At 42.6% G+C, this 18,649-nt stretch overlaps 1 protein-coding gene across 2 annotated transcripts in view; it reads right to left on the reverse strand.

The window, feature by feature from the left end:
• GRB10 (growth factor receptor bound protein 10) overlaps nt 1–18,649 on the reverse strand; it is a 145,446-nt gene that overhangs the window by 20,144 nt on the left and 106,653 nt on the right. For both annotated transcript variants that reach the window (XM_036406345.2, XM_036406344.2), the window contains one exon: nt 3,935–4,091. In XM_036406345.2, coding sequence (XP_036262238.1) covers nt 3,935–4,091 — 157 coding nt within the window. The remainder of the gene's footprint in view (nt 1–3,934; nt 4,092–18,649) is intronic.

Below are 18,649 nucleotides of genomic sequence, written 5' to 3' on the forward strand. Positions count from 1 at the left end.
ATTGGTTTTATATTTCAATGTTTAGTTTGTGTAAATATACTTAGTGCCTGTTTCTTAGATGCTTTAGACAACTGACCTAGATGTATTCTGTTACTACATCAAAACCCTTCTGAGATTCTGTGGTGATACTCCCGCTGAATCAATGTTTATATTTTCATTTTAATGGTCAAAGCCATCTTGGAGAAAAGGTGCAGCATTTCATAGCATGTGCATGTAAAAAAAAGAAACTAGTCTTGGTTAGTTTGCTATTACTTAATAGTAATACATACACTTGGAAAGTGCTTGGTAATTTGCACTCGGTACAAATGGGATGAACTTGACACTTGAGCAACTCAGCCTCAGCCCTGCTTTGAGCTTCCTGCTACAAAACTAGAAGCACAGATGTCAGCCTGTTAAGTTCAGCTCAATAGGTCAGTCTGTCTTCAAGTGGCATTGCTGTTGAAGTGACCAGAAATGTGTGCTTCCAGTTTATCTGATAGGCTCCACTCAGTCTCCTCTACATGCTTCCTGGAACAGACTTTTCCCCCACCCCACCCAAGTTAATCTGCATTATTATCAGAACTTCTACTGAACTGCAGCAGTGATACAAGGTGGGAAAAGGAGCTGGATTCCATCATGAACAACTCACAGGCATAGCCCAAAATTCCCAATCAGAGAATCACTACAAATGACAGGTGGACCCCTGTATCAAAGAGCCTGCCCTGATTTTGCATTTAAGCAAACTGTTCCACTTTTAATTCACTCATATTAAGGGAAATCAATACATGTTGACAAAAACATCTAGGTACAAAATTGCAGCAATGTTTTCTTCTAACCCTCACATATTTCAGTCCTCTACATTCTCTCCTGCTCGAATTGTATTTAGTATGGTGTATAGTCAATTCTGGAACTCAAAAAATGAAGTGTGTAGGTAGGGAAGAATTCTTTCAGTGTCCAGGCACATATAATCACATGAATGTCTTCACCATTATTATTTTTGTTAATGTCCAATACATAGATCTCTGTCCTCGTCCTAAACTGATGATAGTTAAGTATAGAATAGAACATAGGGAGAATACCACATTTTATAAATGTGGTATTTATAAATATAGTTAGGTATACTTATAGTAGCAAATTAAATAATGGGACCAATTCAAATTTCATAGACTGCTTAAACATTGACTACAATGTGCTTTAGATATTAGTGGTATGGTGCAGCAGGAACCACTTTCAAATGTCAAATCAAGAAAGTCTGATGGCAAATTGTACACCGCTGCTTCCAGTGAGAACACAAATATTTTCTGCAGTCAAATAGCTGTTTAAAGTCACGTGTAAGCACACATTTTATTTGGAACATACTTGGCTATGTATGTGAAGTGAACAGCGAGGTGCAGGCTCCTTACAAAGTGGGACCTCAAAGACCAAAGCAATGATAAATATGCAGCTGGCTTCAAAAATTTCATCTTGTCCTCAGTCTGTCCAATAGTAAAACAATGAATTGGTTCTGCAAACCAAGCTCTTTTGGAGAGTACTATTAGGCAAAATACAGGGAGGAAAAAAACATAATGAACTAAAGGAAGGAATTCCTCTCTTTTGGTGGGCTTCAAGACTACCACCTAGCGCATTAAGTCAGCAAGGATGTACTGTATAAGAAATAATATCTTCTAGAAACACACAATTCTGACTGCTCTTTAACCATATTTCTCTTCACACTATGTATTTATTCACCATTGTTTCATATTTATACTAGCAATCTTTTATCTAGAGGAACAAATATGGACCATCAGATGCCTGATAACTTCATCCAAGTTGCAGTCGCATTACTACCTTGATCTGACAGTCTCCAAAATACAGGAAAGCATGCAAGCTACAGAAGAGCTAGGAATAAGCAGCCAAATAATAAAAAATTCAAACTGCAACCAAAACTGGTGGAAGCATGAAAGTTGGTATTTAAAGTTTATTGAGTATGTATACTTGAGACCCCAAATTCAATAAACTGGATAATGTTGTCTCCTGTTAAATGAACTAATTTATTCCCTTTTCTGTCCTCATCCTTTCAAATTTGTGAAATCTGTATAATTACATTTTTTAAAATTCTTTAAATATTTTTTGTCTGTTGGCTTTACACCCCCAAAAGCTGCATTACTTCTCACACAGATCTACTTTGTGGCCTACAGGGGAAAGCCCTGGGGCTGTCCCTGTGGAACCAAGTTTGGTGGCTGCTGAAGCCCCAGCCTGCACACCCCACTTCTCTGGGGGCCCGCTTTGTGCTTCAGTGTGAGACAGAGGTCCAAGGCAGGCAGGTCCCCATGTATATAAATGCAGCCCGATAAGTATCTTGCTCTTTTCCCATCATTGTTAATTACCAAGTTATTTGTGTGTAAACAGAAGCTTTTGATTTCCTAATCAGCCTCCTGCCCGATTCATTCAGAGATGTCACACACCAGAGTTTGACAGCACAATTAGTCACCATGGAAGCTATTGTGATGTCACAAACACTGAATTGTGGCATCATTGAATGAATCTGGCAGGAGAAGGATGTTGGTTACAAAGGAGAAGGCTTCTGTTTACACAATACCTTGGTAATCAGCAATGATGGGAAAGAGAATATAGAAAAAGAGAGCCTGGTAGTTTAATGAGCATTGATAAAACTGAATATTTGTAAAGGTTTTTGGAAGCGCATGTGGCGTATTAAGCTACGGAGATAAAGATTCTGTAATTTATACCTTAATTCTTCACCTCATCCTATGTCCTCAGAATTGAAAGTATATCACAAACACAGACCAGAGAGTGTTTCATGTTAATTTTTTCATATATTTCTACATTAGGAGAGATAATAAAACCATTAGCTAATCAGGATATCTCACATGTTTGGGGTTTTTTTAAAGTGTTAGTCCGCAGAGCAGTGAATTTATTAGTGTTTAACAGTATTGGTTTAGGGTATCACATTTCCAGCAAATCATTTCCTTTTTTTATTCGTAAGGGTTCTGAATTACATTTTTAGACATAAAACCCCCTCTGTTAGCTACAGATAGCATTCACAATTCCAGTGCTGGCGATCGCAGCTTATGATTTGCCTTCCTCTGTTTTCTAGAAAAAACATTCCCCATGAAGTATATCGACTAATACTCCAAATGCTATACTTTTTAAAGCATTATTGTATGCCATGGAGAATTACAGATAGTGTTATCTGGGCGATACGCTGTTGCGAGCTGCACAGCAGAACCCTGTAACTAATCAGTGCCACAAAATAACAGGAAAAGCAAGACTGAATAACATAAGATCCTTTCAGGTACTGCAATTAAACCAATTCACAGCGTTATTTAATTCCCCACAGTTCTTCCTCTTGCTGCCTTCTTGAAACTGTAACCATGACACCTTAATTTCAATCAGGTGGAGGAGCTGCTGCCTGGAGAGCAGATACCACCGCTGGTCCAGAAATTGCCCATGGATTTGCGGGTGGTGCCACCATTTTTTCCCTGTCTGAAGTCAAGTTTAGCCAACCCCCTCCCCCACCTCAGCATGTCTAGCTTTCATGAGCATTACTGTAGGTATGTAAGGCTGAGTCTGTTCACCCAGGTCTCCCAGCTGGTGATGAGCTGAGCTGTTTCATAGGACCGTACTCTAAGGATCAAGCTTAATTTGCCTAAGCTGTTTATTTGCAATAGCTTCAGACACAGCAAGGTAGCAACAGAGCACTAGCGTGAAGATTAGACAATTCTTCCTTTTTTTTATAATTAAAAAACTAGAGGATGGGAAATAAGGGAAGGACTTAAAATGGTTTAAATGCTTAACACATCAAATTGTAATACACAGAAAGCACGTATGTGATTTCAGCTAATTGTACAAATAAAACCAGTGGAAAAGAAAACGTTCCGTCTGGAAGCACATTTATATGAATTACACATGTTTTATGTTCCCAGGTAACCATGCCACCCCTTTGACCATTCCCTACCTAATCCTAGGTGAGGGTGATGCTCCACTAGAGTCCAGCTGTTATCATCCACACAATGACTTTTGTAAACGAGCAGCTGACAGAGGTCCCTGGCTGTCATGTCTGCTAGAATCTCGACCACTTTGCTTGTTCCATCTTCACTAAAGACTTTTACATCCTGCAACATAAAGGGTACACTTACAGATCAACAGCTCTGAACATAGGCAAACCACACAGCTACTGTAGAAAAGCATCATCCTCTCGGTGTGAGGGTTCCAAGCACCTTGGCAGCCAGGACAAATGAAATGGATGATTCACTTTATAACACTTTCTCTCGATGCCCCCTAGACCTATTTCCCCACCCCCCTCCCCAACACCTCCCTGCACTAAACAAAGATTCAGCAGGGTTAATACAACCACATACACAGAAAAAGTGAGAGAGCAGGTTCTGTATAAAGCTGTGTAAGGTAAGCAAACGTGAAACAATGTCGAGAGAGTACTTTGGCAACAGTGGGCGAGAGAAATCACATCCAGTCAAACACACACAATTTTCATTGCGATCCCATCAGAGGCCTCTGAACATTCACAGAGGAGCAGGCCAAGACCCCAAAGAATAAAAATGGCTCTCTTGTTCCCCACTAACTTTTGATTGTTTCGTGTGGGGAAGTCCCACTCGCAGTTTGCCGGCAAATCAATTACCTAGCACAGTCCACACATTTCTCTCCCTGCCCTGACTTCTCTTTTGATCCTAGCCTGAAAGTAGTTTGAAACCAAATGTGCATACGGTGCGCATCCTAAATATCAATGGGGATGAGAGAACAAATCAAGAACCTTCTCCCCCACCTCCTGAATTATACAGATGCTTTCCTCTTTGCATTGTTCTGTTCAAGCGAGAGACACTTCCCACAAAATTATTTCTCCGGGCAAATGTGCAGGTCCCAGATTTAAATCAACTCCGCGTTTAAAACGCTCCGCATCCTAGCGAGAGAAGGAGAGTCTAACAAAAACCTGGAGGGTAATTCGATATGGAAAATCTTACCTCAACGGCACGTAAAAGGCAGCAGTCGGAAGAACAAGATGGCATTTTAAATGGGGATTGCCTCTTGAGAGTTAGTTCTCTGCCTCCGCCGACCCTCCGCAGCCTGCGCGGCTGGGCGCCTGGGGTGCCGGCGGCGTCAGGGGCGGCCGTACCCTACCTGTCACGTAGCCCCTGCTATGGGGACTGTTTCTGGGGAGGGAAACAACTCTGCCAGAGCTCCACTCAAAGGGTTACACGCAATCTTTGCGGTAGTGAATCAAACCACACTGTGCAGACCAATCCTAGCCCTCCCTCCGACTGATGTAATCATTTCCCACACACTATCAGACTTCCAAATTATTCCCGCCTCCCCCACCTCCCCCCCCCAAAGGAAAAAAAAAAAAAGGAATTACAAAGGAAATGTGTTTTTTTTTTATGACGACCCCGGGGTGGTTGAGACCCCTGGGGCGGCGGCGGGGCGGGGCGTGGGGAGCCCGGCACGCGTGTGCCGCTGCTGCCCCGGCGCCGGTGCCGGTCCCGCCCGCAGCCCGGCCTGCCCGCGCTAATGTCATCGCCTGCAACTTGGGCTCTTGAACTTCTCCGCCGCCGCTCCCGGCCCGGCCCGGCTCCGCTCCGGGCCCCGGCGGTGCCACCGCGCCGGGGGCGAGCGAGCACGGCCGGCGCCGCCCCCACCCCCCGCTGCCCCGGCTACGCACAAATTCGAGCCCGGTGAGGGAGGAGTTAAAGCCTCATCCAGCCCAAGTGACTCAAACCCGCGCGTTCAGGAAACGGCTTCATCTGACAGCAGGGATGAGCCAGCTCTTTCAGAAGTGGGCTCTGGAAAGGAGAGGAGGGGGAATCCCGGTTGCTCTGGGGAAGGCATGCGTGCTGTGCAATGTTACGGCTGCACTCCTGCCAACGCTTCGCCAAGCCAGAGGCATCCTCACACACGCAAGAATTTGTTGGGCGTGGGGGTGTCCCCGTTTTCTGTCCTGCGGGCAAGTCTCTGTTGTGTGGCTGGCGCCGTGTCGCAGCAGAGCCCCGCATCGCACCCGCAGCGGTCCCGGCCCGCTCCGCCACTCGGCAGCGCGCCCGCGGGACGGGGGGACACGGGTGGATCGATGCCCGAGACACCCGCAGGCATCGCACCACAGTGTGCGAGTCGGTAGCGCAGCTCTCGTGTTCCTCCCAGGATGGGCAGGCACACCGAAAAGCCAGCACGCAACAAGACAGAAAGTAGCTATTCTGATTGCTTTAGTGGGGAACGGCAGGGACTAACACCCGCTTGATTTTTTTTCTTCTTCTACTTTCATAGTATAACCATCGGACCGAAAAGTTGGTGGCGAAAGAATTCCTTTCTACTTTCAGCTTACTCTGCACGTAACTGCACTTTCTGTATTGAAACTAAACTATTTTGGATGGATTTCCTGCTTCGGGAACCAACCTGGTGACATCATTCATTCATTAGTCACGAGAAGCACAGCCCTTTGCTCTCTGCCTCAGCTTTCACAGGGGAGCCCGAACCAGGAATACGCCACAGCAATCGCCGCTTTCGCAACACCTGGAGGGCAAACCCCGCCTCTTTTCCTTTCCTGCAGGGAACAAGGCAGTGATACAGACAGCACCTGATCACTGTCAGTGCCAAGTCCCAGAAGAGAGGCAAAGCTGTTTTGCTGAGGGTGCCTCTCCAGCCCGTGCAGGTGGAAAAGAGAGAGCTGTAAGATAACCACCACACTTTGCTCCCAAGCATGGAAAGCCTTAATGCTGTGTGGCCACTGGAAGAAAGCTGCAGCTGTCTTTTATGCTCATTCATGCTGTGCTCTCTCAGTATGAAGTAAAGGGGTCAGGGGTATGTGTCGCACCCTCCCCCTCCTTGCCCAGAGTCTAAGCTCATGCTGATGCTGATGCCAGCCCCCCTGAAGTACCCCAGCATTTCAAACTACTGGATACCCAACACTGCAGTTCGGTGTACTACTACTGTGATGCCATGTTCCCTCCTCTGGAGAGCCAGGCCCTGGAGGCAGCACCCACTATCCCCACACCACAGCCACTATGGAACTGGGTTACAAACATGGGTATGTTCATTCATGGGACCAGACAGCCCTTGGGGTGGTAACAGGGCTCTTAAGGCACTGCAGGGAGTGGAGTGCAATGGGTGGGCAGCATGAATGCAGCAATGAGCAAGTTAACCTCACTGACTATTTATTAATAGTGCTGTGTTTGCCATCAAGGACAGTGCAAGGCCATGTATCACCACTGACATCACAGATATAAAACACTGCATCAGGAGGGGATGTAATGGCCTGAGCTGAACCCTGCCCCAGGGGACGGGAGAGAGGCAGAAGTGAGATGAAACCCTGTGCCTCTGCAGAGGCAGGAGTGCAGCAGCCCATAAGAGGCTTACATGGAAGGTGAGGGGATTTTATGCCCCCACACAACACTGCAGAGTTACGAAGTATAACCACAAATACGAAACCAGCTTGACGACAAAACTTCACCTCCAACTTTCTGACAGTTTCTGTGACAAAAGACGCAGGTAACAGTATTTCTGTATCACTGAGAAAACTGAATTTTAAGTCAATCGGTCAAATCCAACTCTCTCACTTTTCCTTTTTCTCTCTTTCTTTTTTCCTAAGGAAGCACCTCCCACTTTAAGGGCTCCCTATTCAAACTTCATCCAGCAGAAACACTGTTTCATTTCCAAAACTGATTTAGGGCTTATTATCTACAAAGGAAAACTAAGCAAGATTCACTTGAATAAAATACTCCAATAATGAAAACACTTAGCCTGATGAGAGGTTCAAAAAGTTAGTCTGACACTTTTGCACTGCATCCCTCTGAGAAATGCAGTGAAATGCAACAGCAGACTGCCTGCAACAGTGATTTACAAAAGGCCCTAATTACGTCAGCAGCACAAGGCACCTTCTATTCAAAATTAAGGTTAAGAATGCTAAGCCAACCAGAGCGCTATATTGGCTGAACATTCAGTGCTTTACAGCGCAAAGGAGCAGATAACAGACTGCACCATTGTTCTGGGAAGAAGTCTTCCCCCAAGCTTTTCTTTTCTTTTTTCTAAAGACAAAAAAGACTTTAAAAATTAAAAATTTAAAAGAACATTAATATTCATCACTTCAGAGGTTTCATATAATGGGTCGCATATCTTGAGTATCTTCATGGCTGCTTCATCTTCCAGCCTCAGTTCCTCAACCTCACTCAGTATTTCGTGTGTATCAAGTAATGCAAATACTTTAGGAATGTGAAGGGAAAAAAAAAACAACAACAACAAAAACTAGAAAACCCAAACAGTCATGTGATGGTCACATCATTTTTTCTCCATTTCTTATGCTATTTTTTTCATTTTTCTTCAAAACAAAGCCTATAACTATACACAGTGATTACAGAAATTCACTCTTTTACATGATGTTATGCTAAAAATCTTCAGTGGCAAACAGATTTACATTTGCATTCTACAATCTGAAATTAAACAGCGTAATTTATATCAATGTAGACCAACCCATGTTATCCTGGGCTATGACTCCAAACATAAGAAGGAAGCACCAGTCATCAGAAGGCCCTCTGACTGAAATCTAATAGATCAAAGGTTTCAGTACACTAGTTCTTTATAAGAGAAGTAGATCAGAGACTTCACAGAAAGCTATTAAAGTACACTGAAAAGTCATTACTGAGAGCTGCACAAACAGAAAATCAGTCCAGCAAGTTTTGACTTCCATCTCCCAATTTCACTCATCAAGACTGTTCAGACAATCAGTTTCGTACATAGAAGGAAAATGGAACTGAAATCTATGCATGCACCTTGTGCAACCAGAAGCGCTATTTACTACAAAAGGCACCTATGTACCAGGCAGGTACTTGCTATTTTCACTGGAACCCTGTTTTGATGAGATCTTTTTTCTAAAAGCTTTTTATAATCAAAGCTTATCAGCTCACAAGAGCAGAGTCAGAGTCACTGGAGGAATGAGGAAGCTTTCAATTAGGATCAGTCAACAGAAAGCCGCTGAAGACTCAAGCTCAGCCTGCAGGCTACCCTTGAACTGCTATTTTCCTGGTTGAAAAAGCAACAAATAAAGGAAGGTTTTGCTTCCTAAAGTTACAAACCTTTGAAAATGAAAGGCCTCTAAGCATGCTCTGTGCACACCTGACAGGCAAGCAACTCAGTCAACCACATCTACCTGCTGGAGCACCAGCCAGTCCCCCTTTACTTGCCCAGCAGCATTAAGGCAGCTTTGTAAGACATGGAAAATTCAGCTGCTGCAATGAAATAAATATATAGGTCAACCCTATGGCTCTTTTTGCCTTCTCTGTTGCACTGCTTATGCAGGAAAATAGCCCTTCAGACAAACAGCAGTGGTAACAGCAATACAACGTGGACAAGATCACTTATCCACAAGGCATCAGATAGTACTTCCTTCTAAAAGAAAAAATCATGTGAGGTATTTGATCATTGCTTTTTTCCTCCCTACATATACACATAAACCCCTTGGAAATGCTGAGGTTAAGGTTCTCATAGCAACATTAACTCTCTCCTCTGGCATACACTATATTTAGGTACACATTTAAAAGCCTATGAACAACAAATGAGAACAACTGCTGTACGATCAAGATCTTAGTCTATGACTTTGATATTCAGAACAGTAGCCTCAAAACAAAATCCCACAAAGCCCTGCTTTAGTTGGCTGTGTTTCAAAAGGCTCATTCTGTCCCCTTTCACTGGGCTACTGAATTTTAAACCCATTTCCAAAGGTCAGAGAAACAACCTGACCTGAAGGGGAATCATATAATCTTATGTTCAGTGCTCATCAAAACCAATACTGAAGTCATAAACTCCATGAGGGTTGTACCAGCAAGAGAGGTTTTGGGAATCACAGAGATGGGCAGGGCAGGATTAGTGCTGGGTGCCAGTCAGCATTGGTATTGGGAAGGTTAGCTTGTCTGAAGCCATCATGTATGGACACCCAGTCACACATGCACCCAGTAATTTTGGAGAGTTACATTCCTTGTGAAAGTAAGGGAGAGAGATGGAGCAACTTACCCTCTAAAGCACATGACAAAGGCTCCTGATTCTGGACTAAAGATGGATGCTGTAAGCTACATTGGCTGAATGCAGGCCACTGTGGTGATTAATCAAGCAAACATCTCTCTGCACTATTTACATCATGGTTTAACCGCAGCCAGCAGCTCAGCCCCACACAGCTGCTCACTTACTGCCCCCAGTGGGGTGGGGAAGAGAACTGGAGGGAATAAAGTTAGAAAACTGATGGGCTGAGACAAAGACAGTTTAATCAGGAAAGCAAAAGCCATGCACACGAGCAAAGTGAAACATTGAAGTCATTCCCCACTTTTCATGGGCAGGCAGGTGTTGAGCCATCACCAGGAAAGCCAATCACGAGTAATGGTGATTTGGGAAGATTAAAAATCATCACTTCAAACGTCCCCTGCCTTGTTCCCATCCTTCTTCTCTCCCCAGCTTCATAGGTCAAACATGATTCCAAATGGTGCAGGATTTCCCCTGGGTTAGTTGGAGTCAGCTGTCCTGACTTTGCCCCCTTGAGCTTTTTGTGTTGGACTCCCCTCCTTGCTGGAGGGATGGGGTGAGGACCAGAAAAGACCTTGGCTCTGTAAGCACTTCTGAGCAGTGACTAAAACATCTCTGGAATTATCAACACAGCTTTCATCATAAATCCAAAACATGGCCCCATACCAGCTACTATGAAGAAAATTGACTCTACCCCAGTCAAAACTAGCAAAATCACACATGGCAATTGTTGACATTTGAGCTTTAAGAAATAAACAAAGTGTGTTATGTTGCATGTACACAAAGCACATTTAAAGGAACATACAATGAGCACATGTGGGGAATATACAATGAGCACATGTGGGGTACTACTAAAGTTTAAAATAGAAATATTGTAATAACAAGCCAAAGCTTTTCCTCCTCTAATTCAAAACTGCATGTGAAAATGAATATTTTTTCTATAGGCATTGAATTATCTGGTTCTATCTTCTCAAAACATAAAGCATTTCTTAAATCTAAAAGTATTGCTCTCTGTATAGGTTTAGGATTGTATAGCAACTGCACTGAAGCATCTTCAAAATCTCAGCTATTTATATACAACTGTGCAGAGCACATTTTCAAGACATAACCACTGCCTGCATGAACAAAAGATTTATTTCAACATGTATGCACATACTTAGAGGCTGAAGGTTTGGAAACTGTAAGCTGCTACCCTGTAATTTCCATATTTTAAAAATAAATAGGGGAATGCAGTTTTAAGTGATACATACCTACATACAGACAACACATCAATTTTGTGACAGTATTCCCAATAGCTGTTTCAACTCTTTCCCACTTAGGTTTAATGTTCAGATGTTCAGATAGATCATTTGACCTGTTTGACATTTTCACATCTTCCCACTCAATTCCTCATTTGCCTCTCATTTTTAGGTAAAAGAAAGGAGAAAGACTTTTCAATCCTTCTAAGAGTAACAATAGGCCTTTTATGAATTTTGCTGAAGCTTCAGGTTATTTGCAGAATGCTGGAAGAGAGAAGGCTTGGGAAGCAGTTTGTATAGGCTTTGATAGTCCACACTAGCAGGAAGGGAGTGCAGCAACAGCCAGCTCACTCAGTCCTGGATCTGGGGGTCCAGACTGTTCCAGCATTTTCTGTTAGTTTTGACTCTAAGTCTGTAAATGTTCTCCCTTCTCTCCACACAGCTCCTCCTAACAGCAATTGCTTTTTATGCAAAAATCCTTTCTGGTTTCAAGATCCTTTACATACATTAAAAAAGACAGTTACAGACACTGTTACACTCTTTTGATTATGTAATGAAAGGCATTAAATTATTTTGCTGGCATTAACCTTTATCTTTCATATATTTTATTGTGCAATTTATCCCTAGATAGCTTGCAATTCTCCTCAGCTGTGCTTACAGAATGCATTATTTATTGTCTGAATTTGCTCCAAGAGCAAGGTTTAGTACAAAACTTCATGCAAACACAATTTAAATCACTAACAACCCTAGAAAGGGCAATATAAAGAAAAACCATAATAATTTCTTGATTAAATCCTTAAGTAACCAAGCTAGTTACTGAGTATTTTAAATTACTTTGCCATTATAAATTACTCTGTAGAAAAGGAATTATTACCACATCTTCCTTGCTGCACAGGCTTCCAACCACAAGAACCACATTAATTTGAAGCTTGGCAGAGGGTGCAACAAGGCTCCAGGGAACAGCTTCCCATTGGATTTAGGAAAGTGGTACAGGTCCCCAATTTTGGATGGCTCCTTCTTTCCCAGTGGGACACTGTGACAACAGTAGCTGAGGTCCTTGTCATCTAGGGCCCAGGCCACCCTATGAGCCAAAAACCCCTTCCAGCACAGGGCTCAGCAATGTGCAGTTGGCTTCTCACTTGGATTTATGATTATCCAAGCAGAACTTCTGTGTGGGTAGGCCACAAACCCCCCCTTCCCTTGCATGTTTTTCTCAGGAGAGAGGAGCAGAGAGGTTGCAGAGCAGACAACAGGAACACCTTTAAGGACTGAACACACACCTAGGCCTGGCTCCAGCACTCTATTTGCATTTACAGGTCCAGCCAGGTATTACTAGGAAAGGGACCAGAGACTGCTTTCAAAGATGTCTTTGGAGACCGAGGACTGGAATTTGAAAATGTATGCATTTTTAATGCATGGGAAAACCTCTGGGGTGGTGACTGTCTCTTATGTGATAAAATGGGACCTTGGGATTTAGATTGCGGTTGATGTAGTAACAGAAATAGAACAAAACCAGGAGCCCAACGATAGGGGAACAATATGCCAAATAAACTGTATTTGGAATGTCCAGACACAACAAAACAAACACGTTATTTTAGGAATGAATAGTTATGAAATTTGTCTTGAACAAATGCAATTCAATTTACCTGGTCTGGTAGGAGAGGAATCTATGCTAGCATTAAGATGTAGGGCTGAACAGAAATTAAACTTAGAATGCAATACAGGGTAACACAAAGATAGACCCTCTTCCCACTCCTGTGTCTTCCTCCATCCTCCCAAAAAAGTAATCACAAGGAGTGAAAAAGCCAAGGATTTAAGGACTTGTGAATCTGTTCCCCAGGGCTTGTAAGAGCACAGCTCCTAAGGTTTCCTCTGCAACCCTAGGGCTAAAATGAATTTTAAAAATTAATGAAAACAAGTTCTTAGCTGAAGCCCCAACTCCTAGACCTGCTAGCATTGATTTCAGCAGCATAAAAAGAGTTTTCAGAAACAGCTACAGTGGTACAGTAGATTTAAAAAAAAAAAGAAAAAAATCAATTAACTATCTTTACAAGAGTTCCTTTATTCCTCACACACACACAGGGGGACACACATCCTGATGAAGCAATGACATCCTAGAACAGGAAGTTACACCAAAGATGCCAGGAGAAAGGGAGAAGCTGGAAAGCAAAACAAAAGAAACTTTTAAAGAAAAACCTCTATGAATTCAACATGCAAAGCCTGATATGAGAAGAATCAAGTATGATATGTCACATGGAGACAAAATACAAGGACTACAACCAACCTGAGTGTGAAAATAAGAAGATGAGAACAAATTAGGACAGTGAAAAAGATAATGGAAGTGACTGGGAAAAAACAAAGCAAAACATGAAGAAAGACTCCTCATGAAAACTGACCATAACATACAGGCACTCAAGGAAATGATGACCATTTAAAGAATAAATACTGAAATTTACATCTGAAATTTACAGCACAATGGCTTCCATGTACTGAAAATCCTAAAAGCTCAAGCACTCTTGGAAATACGAATTTCCCGCACTCCGACAGCATCGGGCACAATGCACAATCGGTTTTTGCGAGTGGGCTGAGCTCACTCTGCTCTGGCAGCAGCAGCAGCAGGGTGCTTTGTAAGGAGAGGGTGACAGGCTTAACTCCAGCAGCATGGCAGAGCATCCCTAATGCCCAGCCATGCCATCGGCTGCCTCTGGGCCGTACAGTATTCAGCAATATTGCTTCACTTCCCGTCTCCCAAGCTACCGGCTCTGGAAGCTGGCGATTCCCAGCAGTGAGTATCAGCTAATTGTTGCTGCCTGCAATGTTCAGGATGTTTTATGGGTCAGTTTGTCACATGCACATAATAAATGCTTTTATCAGAGCTGCTCTCATTGGGTGGGGAGAGGATTTCTGTGCAACTGTGTAAGCATCGATTGTGTGGCCAGAATTAACCCCCTGCAGATCTTTACCCAGGAAAAGTTATGTCAATGGAAGAAGAGAGCTTATGTTATCCTCTCCCCAAGGCATGTGCAATTCTCATTTTCAGTGATTTCTTTAATAGGAAGAAAACTGTTCCATTAAGCTGCTCTGCTGCCTAATTTTTCATAAATTTAAGTATCAGAGGAAAATAATGGTGTGATATAGCAAAAGTTTCCAGGGGTGATGTAAGATCTAGGGTTTTGATGCCACAATTAGGCTGTTGAACGCAGCTAGTCCCATGCAAATCTCACTCTCTTCCAATCTGCTAAGAATTATTAATTTTCAGTGGAAAAAAGTGAGAAAAATATTGGCCTAAATCCAAAAACAATAATACAAGAGATTTATTAGCATACAGTAATTTCGGAGCGGGGTAATTAGCATTACCCCAGCCCAAAATACTTCATGTAGAGATCCAAGGTACCAAGAAATTTTTTATATTTCTCGCTGCTCTGCTTCACTGCTGTACCCATCCACCCGTGCACACTACAGGAAGATCAACTCTCGAGTTTAAGTCCACAGCAAGCATCTCTAACTTATCTATTTCCAAGTTCCCTCTCCAGGACTTGCTTAAGACCACTTTGCACACCCCTTCCTACGAGCAAGGGCACCACAAACAAAAAAACAAACACAAAAAAGCCCCACACAACCCAACCCTTTGCTTAGCTTACAGGGACAAATTCCCTGCTGCCATGGTTACCACTCCAACTTCTCCTGTGGAACTAGAAATAAAAAAAAAAAAATTAAAAGGAAAAAAAAAAAACTTCCCTGAGAACAGACGGCTATATGTTAGCTCTCCCTCCCCTCACTCATCATTGTTAGCCACTAAATCAGCTACATCTGGCATATTTAATTTGGACTAAATAAAATGTCACTAATTAAAAAGATGCCGAACAAGCAATCCATGACATTATAGAAACAGCTTGGTATTCAGCCTATTATGAACTGAAAGGAATCAACCAGTTTTTACCAAAAGCTGAGAAACAAAGGCAACTAAATGGTCCTCTATACAATCCTGCTCAAAACAATGTCCTCCAGCTCTCCCCTATCATCTACATGTATTGGGGTTTCCAGGCATTAATTCCTGGAGCAGCAGTGGCTCAAAAGTGAAGTAGTTAGCTCATTGTAGACTGTATTATATGGATTGAAGTCTGCAGCATTTATGCCAACTTTTAAAAAGAAGGTTACTTTGCTAAAGCGACAATAAGTAAGACATTCAGCAGGCACACACACAAGCTGCTTTAAAGGACCTGTGGCCACAGAGTGGATGAACAGTAATAGCCTCTCCCCTCTCATGTTCTCCCCAGTTCTCAGCAGCCTGATTTGAAGTATCACAAACTGCTCCATCCTTCCTCTCTTGCAGCTCCTCTCTTCAGCTTGTTCCTGAAGATTAACATGTCAGCTCTCTGCATCTCCTGCTGCAGGTCACAGTGCAGAGATGTGAGTGCTGCTTTGTACCAACACCTACTCCAGAGCAGCTCCTCTCACCCTGACATCAATACACCCTCCCCACCCCATCCTTCCCATCATACTACACGCATCTTTCTCCTTTGCTGGTACATCATTATCAGTATTCCACTGCTGCTTATCAAACAGATTTCAGTGCAAAGCTGCACTGAATCATATAAACCTCTTTTCACAGCCCTTAAATGTTTTCCATCATCTTTTTTGCCAACTGGTAATCTTTCATTCTATCCCTTGTGACTAGTTGAATAAGCATTTGAGTGACGTTATTTTTTTGTGCCTCTAAGGCTGAGGATTTCCCAAGAGAACAGATTATCTTCTAAGTGCTCTGGTCCAGGTTCTCATCATTTATAAATCAGATGACTGGCTCCTCTATTTTTACTGATATATGACATAGAACACATATTTAGATGTACTTTGATTGCCATTGTTCCATTTCAGTTCTATTCATAATAAAATAACGTCCAAACATTTAACACAGAAATCCCTCCACTAAAGTAAATTTTAATAGAATTCTTACAAGATATTCAAGCGGATTATGTTGGTAATGCTAGCACATGCCAGGGAAGCAAAAATATTGCTCTTAGAAACTCAGTAGCTATAAATTAATTAACAGGGAGCTTTACCCTCGTAACTCCACATTTTAATAATAAAGACATGAGACAGAGATGATACGTTTCAATTTTGACACACCTCCATTTTTTGGGTTGAGGTTTTTTTTTTTCATTATTAAAGTTTAGGAACATCACAGGCTCACATAGGGATGAGGGATGGAAGGGATCTCTGGAGGTTATCTGATCCTCCCTGTAACCCAAGCAGGGTCACCTAGAGCCCTTTCTCTGGGACAGTGTCCAGGTGCCTTGGAGTATCTCCAAGGACAGAGAGTCACAACCTCTCTGGGCTGTGGCTGAGAGCAGTCAGTCACCCTCAAACAGTCAAAAGCGTTGCCTCACATTCAGAGGGAACATCCTGTGTTTCCACTTCTGCCCATTACCTCTGGTCCTAACCCTGGGGACCACTGGAAAGAGCCTGGGTCTGTCCTCTTTGCACCCTCCTTCAAGGTAATTATGCACATTCATAAGATGCTCCTGAGCTTTCTCTTTCCACTCTGAACAGTCCCAGCTCTCTCTGCCTTTCCTCACAGCACAGATGCTCCGGTCCCCATATCACCTCTCCAGGCCTTTGTTGGATGTTCTCCAGTATGCCCGTGTCTCTCTTGTGCTGGGGAGCCCAGAGCTGGACTCAGTACTCCACATGTGGCCTCATTAGTGCTGAATAAACCTCCCTTAACCCACTGGCGATGCTTGCCTACGGCAGCCCAGGATATCATCAGCCTTCTTGGCAGCAAGGGCATATTGCTGGTTCACATTCAACTTGGAGTCTACCAGGACCCCCAGGTCTTTTTCTGCCAAGCTGTTTTCCAGCTGGGTGACTCCCAGCATGTACTGGTGCCTGGGGTTGCTCCTCCAAAGGTGCAGGACTTTACACTTGCCCTTGTTAAACTTCATAAACTTTCCTGCAGCCCATTTCTCTAGCCTCCAAGCTCTTATACAGATAGAGAAAAGTTACATAACCATGACATTAACTAAAAGCATAAAGAAGATCTAGCTTGATCACAGATCAGGAGCCCTAAATGGGTCTTTTTGCAGGATTCTTCATCGCTATTTTCCCCAGCCAAGCCAAAGTGGTTGAAGTTCCCTTTAAGTTGGTGTTATGGTCTGTTTGTCAAAGGCTGATGAACTTCACAGCATAGGTACAAATATGAAGTTCTGTGCTGAAATCAATGTCACGATAAAAAAATGCTTCCTCATATAGAACTAGATAACATAATGCCAGAGATCTGATGCCAAAGGCTGCATGAAAGAAAATGCTACTTCTTCATTCAGCATCTGCTTCAGATTATTTTACATGGAAGTCACTGCTGCTCTGAAGCTGTCAAGGCACAGTCAGCTTCCAATTAAGCTATCTTATCTTTGAAGTTAATTGGAAACAAAGCTTTCTCCTCCCTATAGGCATCCCCCTACAAGCAGGTAGTCTGAGATAATTTCCAAACATATTCATTCTGTGCTGTCCACCCAATTAAATATCTTACACAAATGCAATCGAAGAGCCTTCTCTCTAATTGAAAAGTTTATGCAACAATTTTCATGAGGATCCCATTAAACATTTAAAATAATTACTTGTATTAAAAAGACAATTATATTCAAATAGCCCACATGCCTAGTTTCTTTGTTTAGTGCAAGCAAAAGGGTATGAAAAAAATCACAAGAGGAAAAGAGCAAACATTGGGTGAATCTTTTAAGATAACAGACACCCTCTAGAAACCAATTCTGCATGATATTAAGTGGGAAATCTTTTACAGTGGCCTTTCTACTGTAGCTGATCATAGAGAAACTAACCATTTCCAAAACTCCAAAAGGCAATGACAAGGGAGCTGACTCTGTATTTTTATGTGCTATAGATAACACATAAATGTCATTACCTACAAGCACGCTTCCTTCTGCTCCTTTCTTCCCTCCCTAAATTATTGTCAAGGGGTTAAAGAAATCCACCATGCAAAGATACCAGTAACTTTATCTCTGTCCTGGCACAAATGATAATTTTTTTCTCAAAGGATTTTGATGGCTCTGTATTTATATCATGGATCTTCTTTAGGATTATGCTGAGAAAAAATCTGGGTCATTGAAACCTTCTTGAACTGAACCACTGAGAAAATGAAAGAGAATATAAAGGCACTGGTGTCAGGTTTATTAAAGGAAAATGCCTTTTCCCAAGCTCATTTTTTCCCCCCAGATTGACTGGAAGAAGGTAGATAACCCTTTGGACATCTTTCTTATTCTGAAGTTTCTATTTCCATGAGTGCATAATTCCATTCCCTGTCAAAATAAAACATTTTTTAAAATACTGCGCACTTGGCTCACAGACCCAGTGACATAAGTTTAAGAAAGCTAGCCTCAAAAGGGAAAAGTACAATTTAGATCAATATATAAGGG

Source organism: Molothrus ater, chromosome 1 (assembly GCF_012460135.2).
Source record: "Molothrus ater isolate BHLD 08-10-18 breed brown headed cowbird chromosome 1, BPBGC_Mater_1.1, whole genome shotgun sequence".
Lineage (NCBI taxonomy): Eukaryota > Metazoa > Chordata > Aves > Passeriformes > Icteridae > Molothrus > Molothrus ater.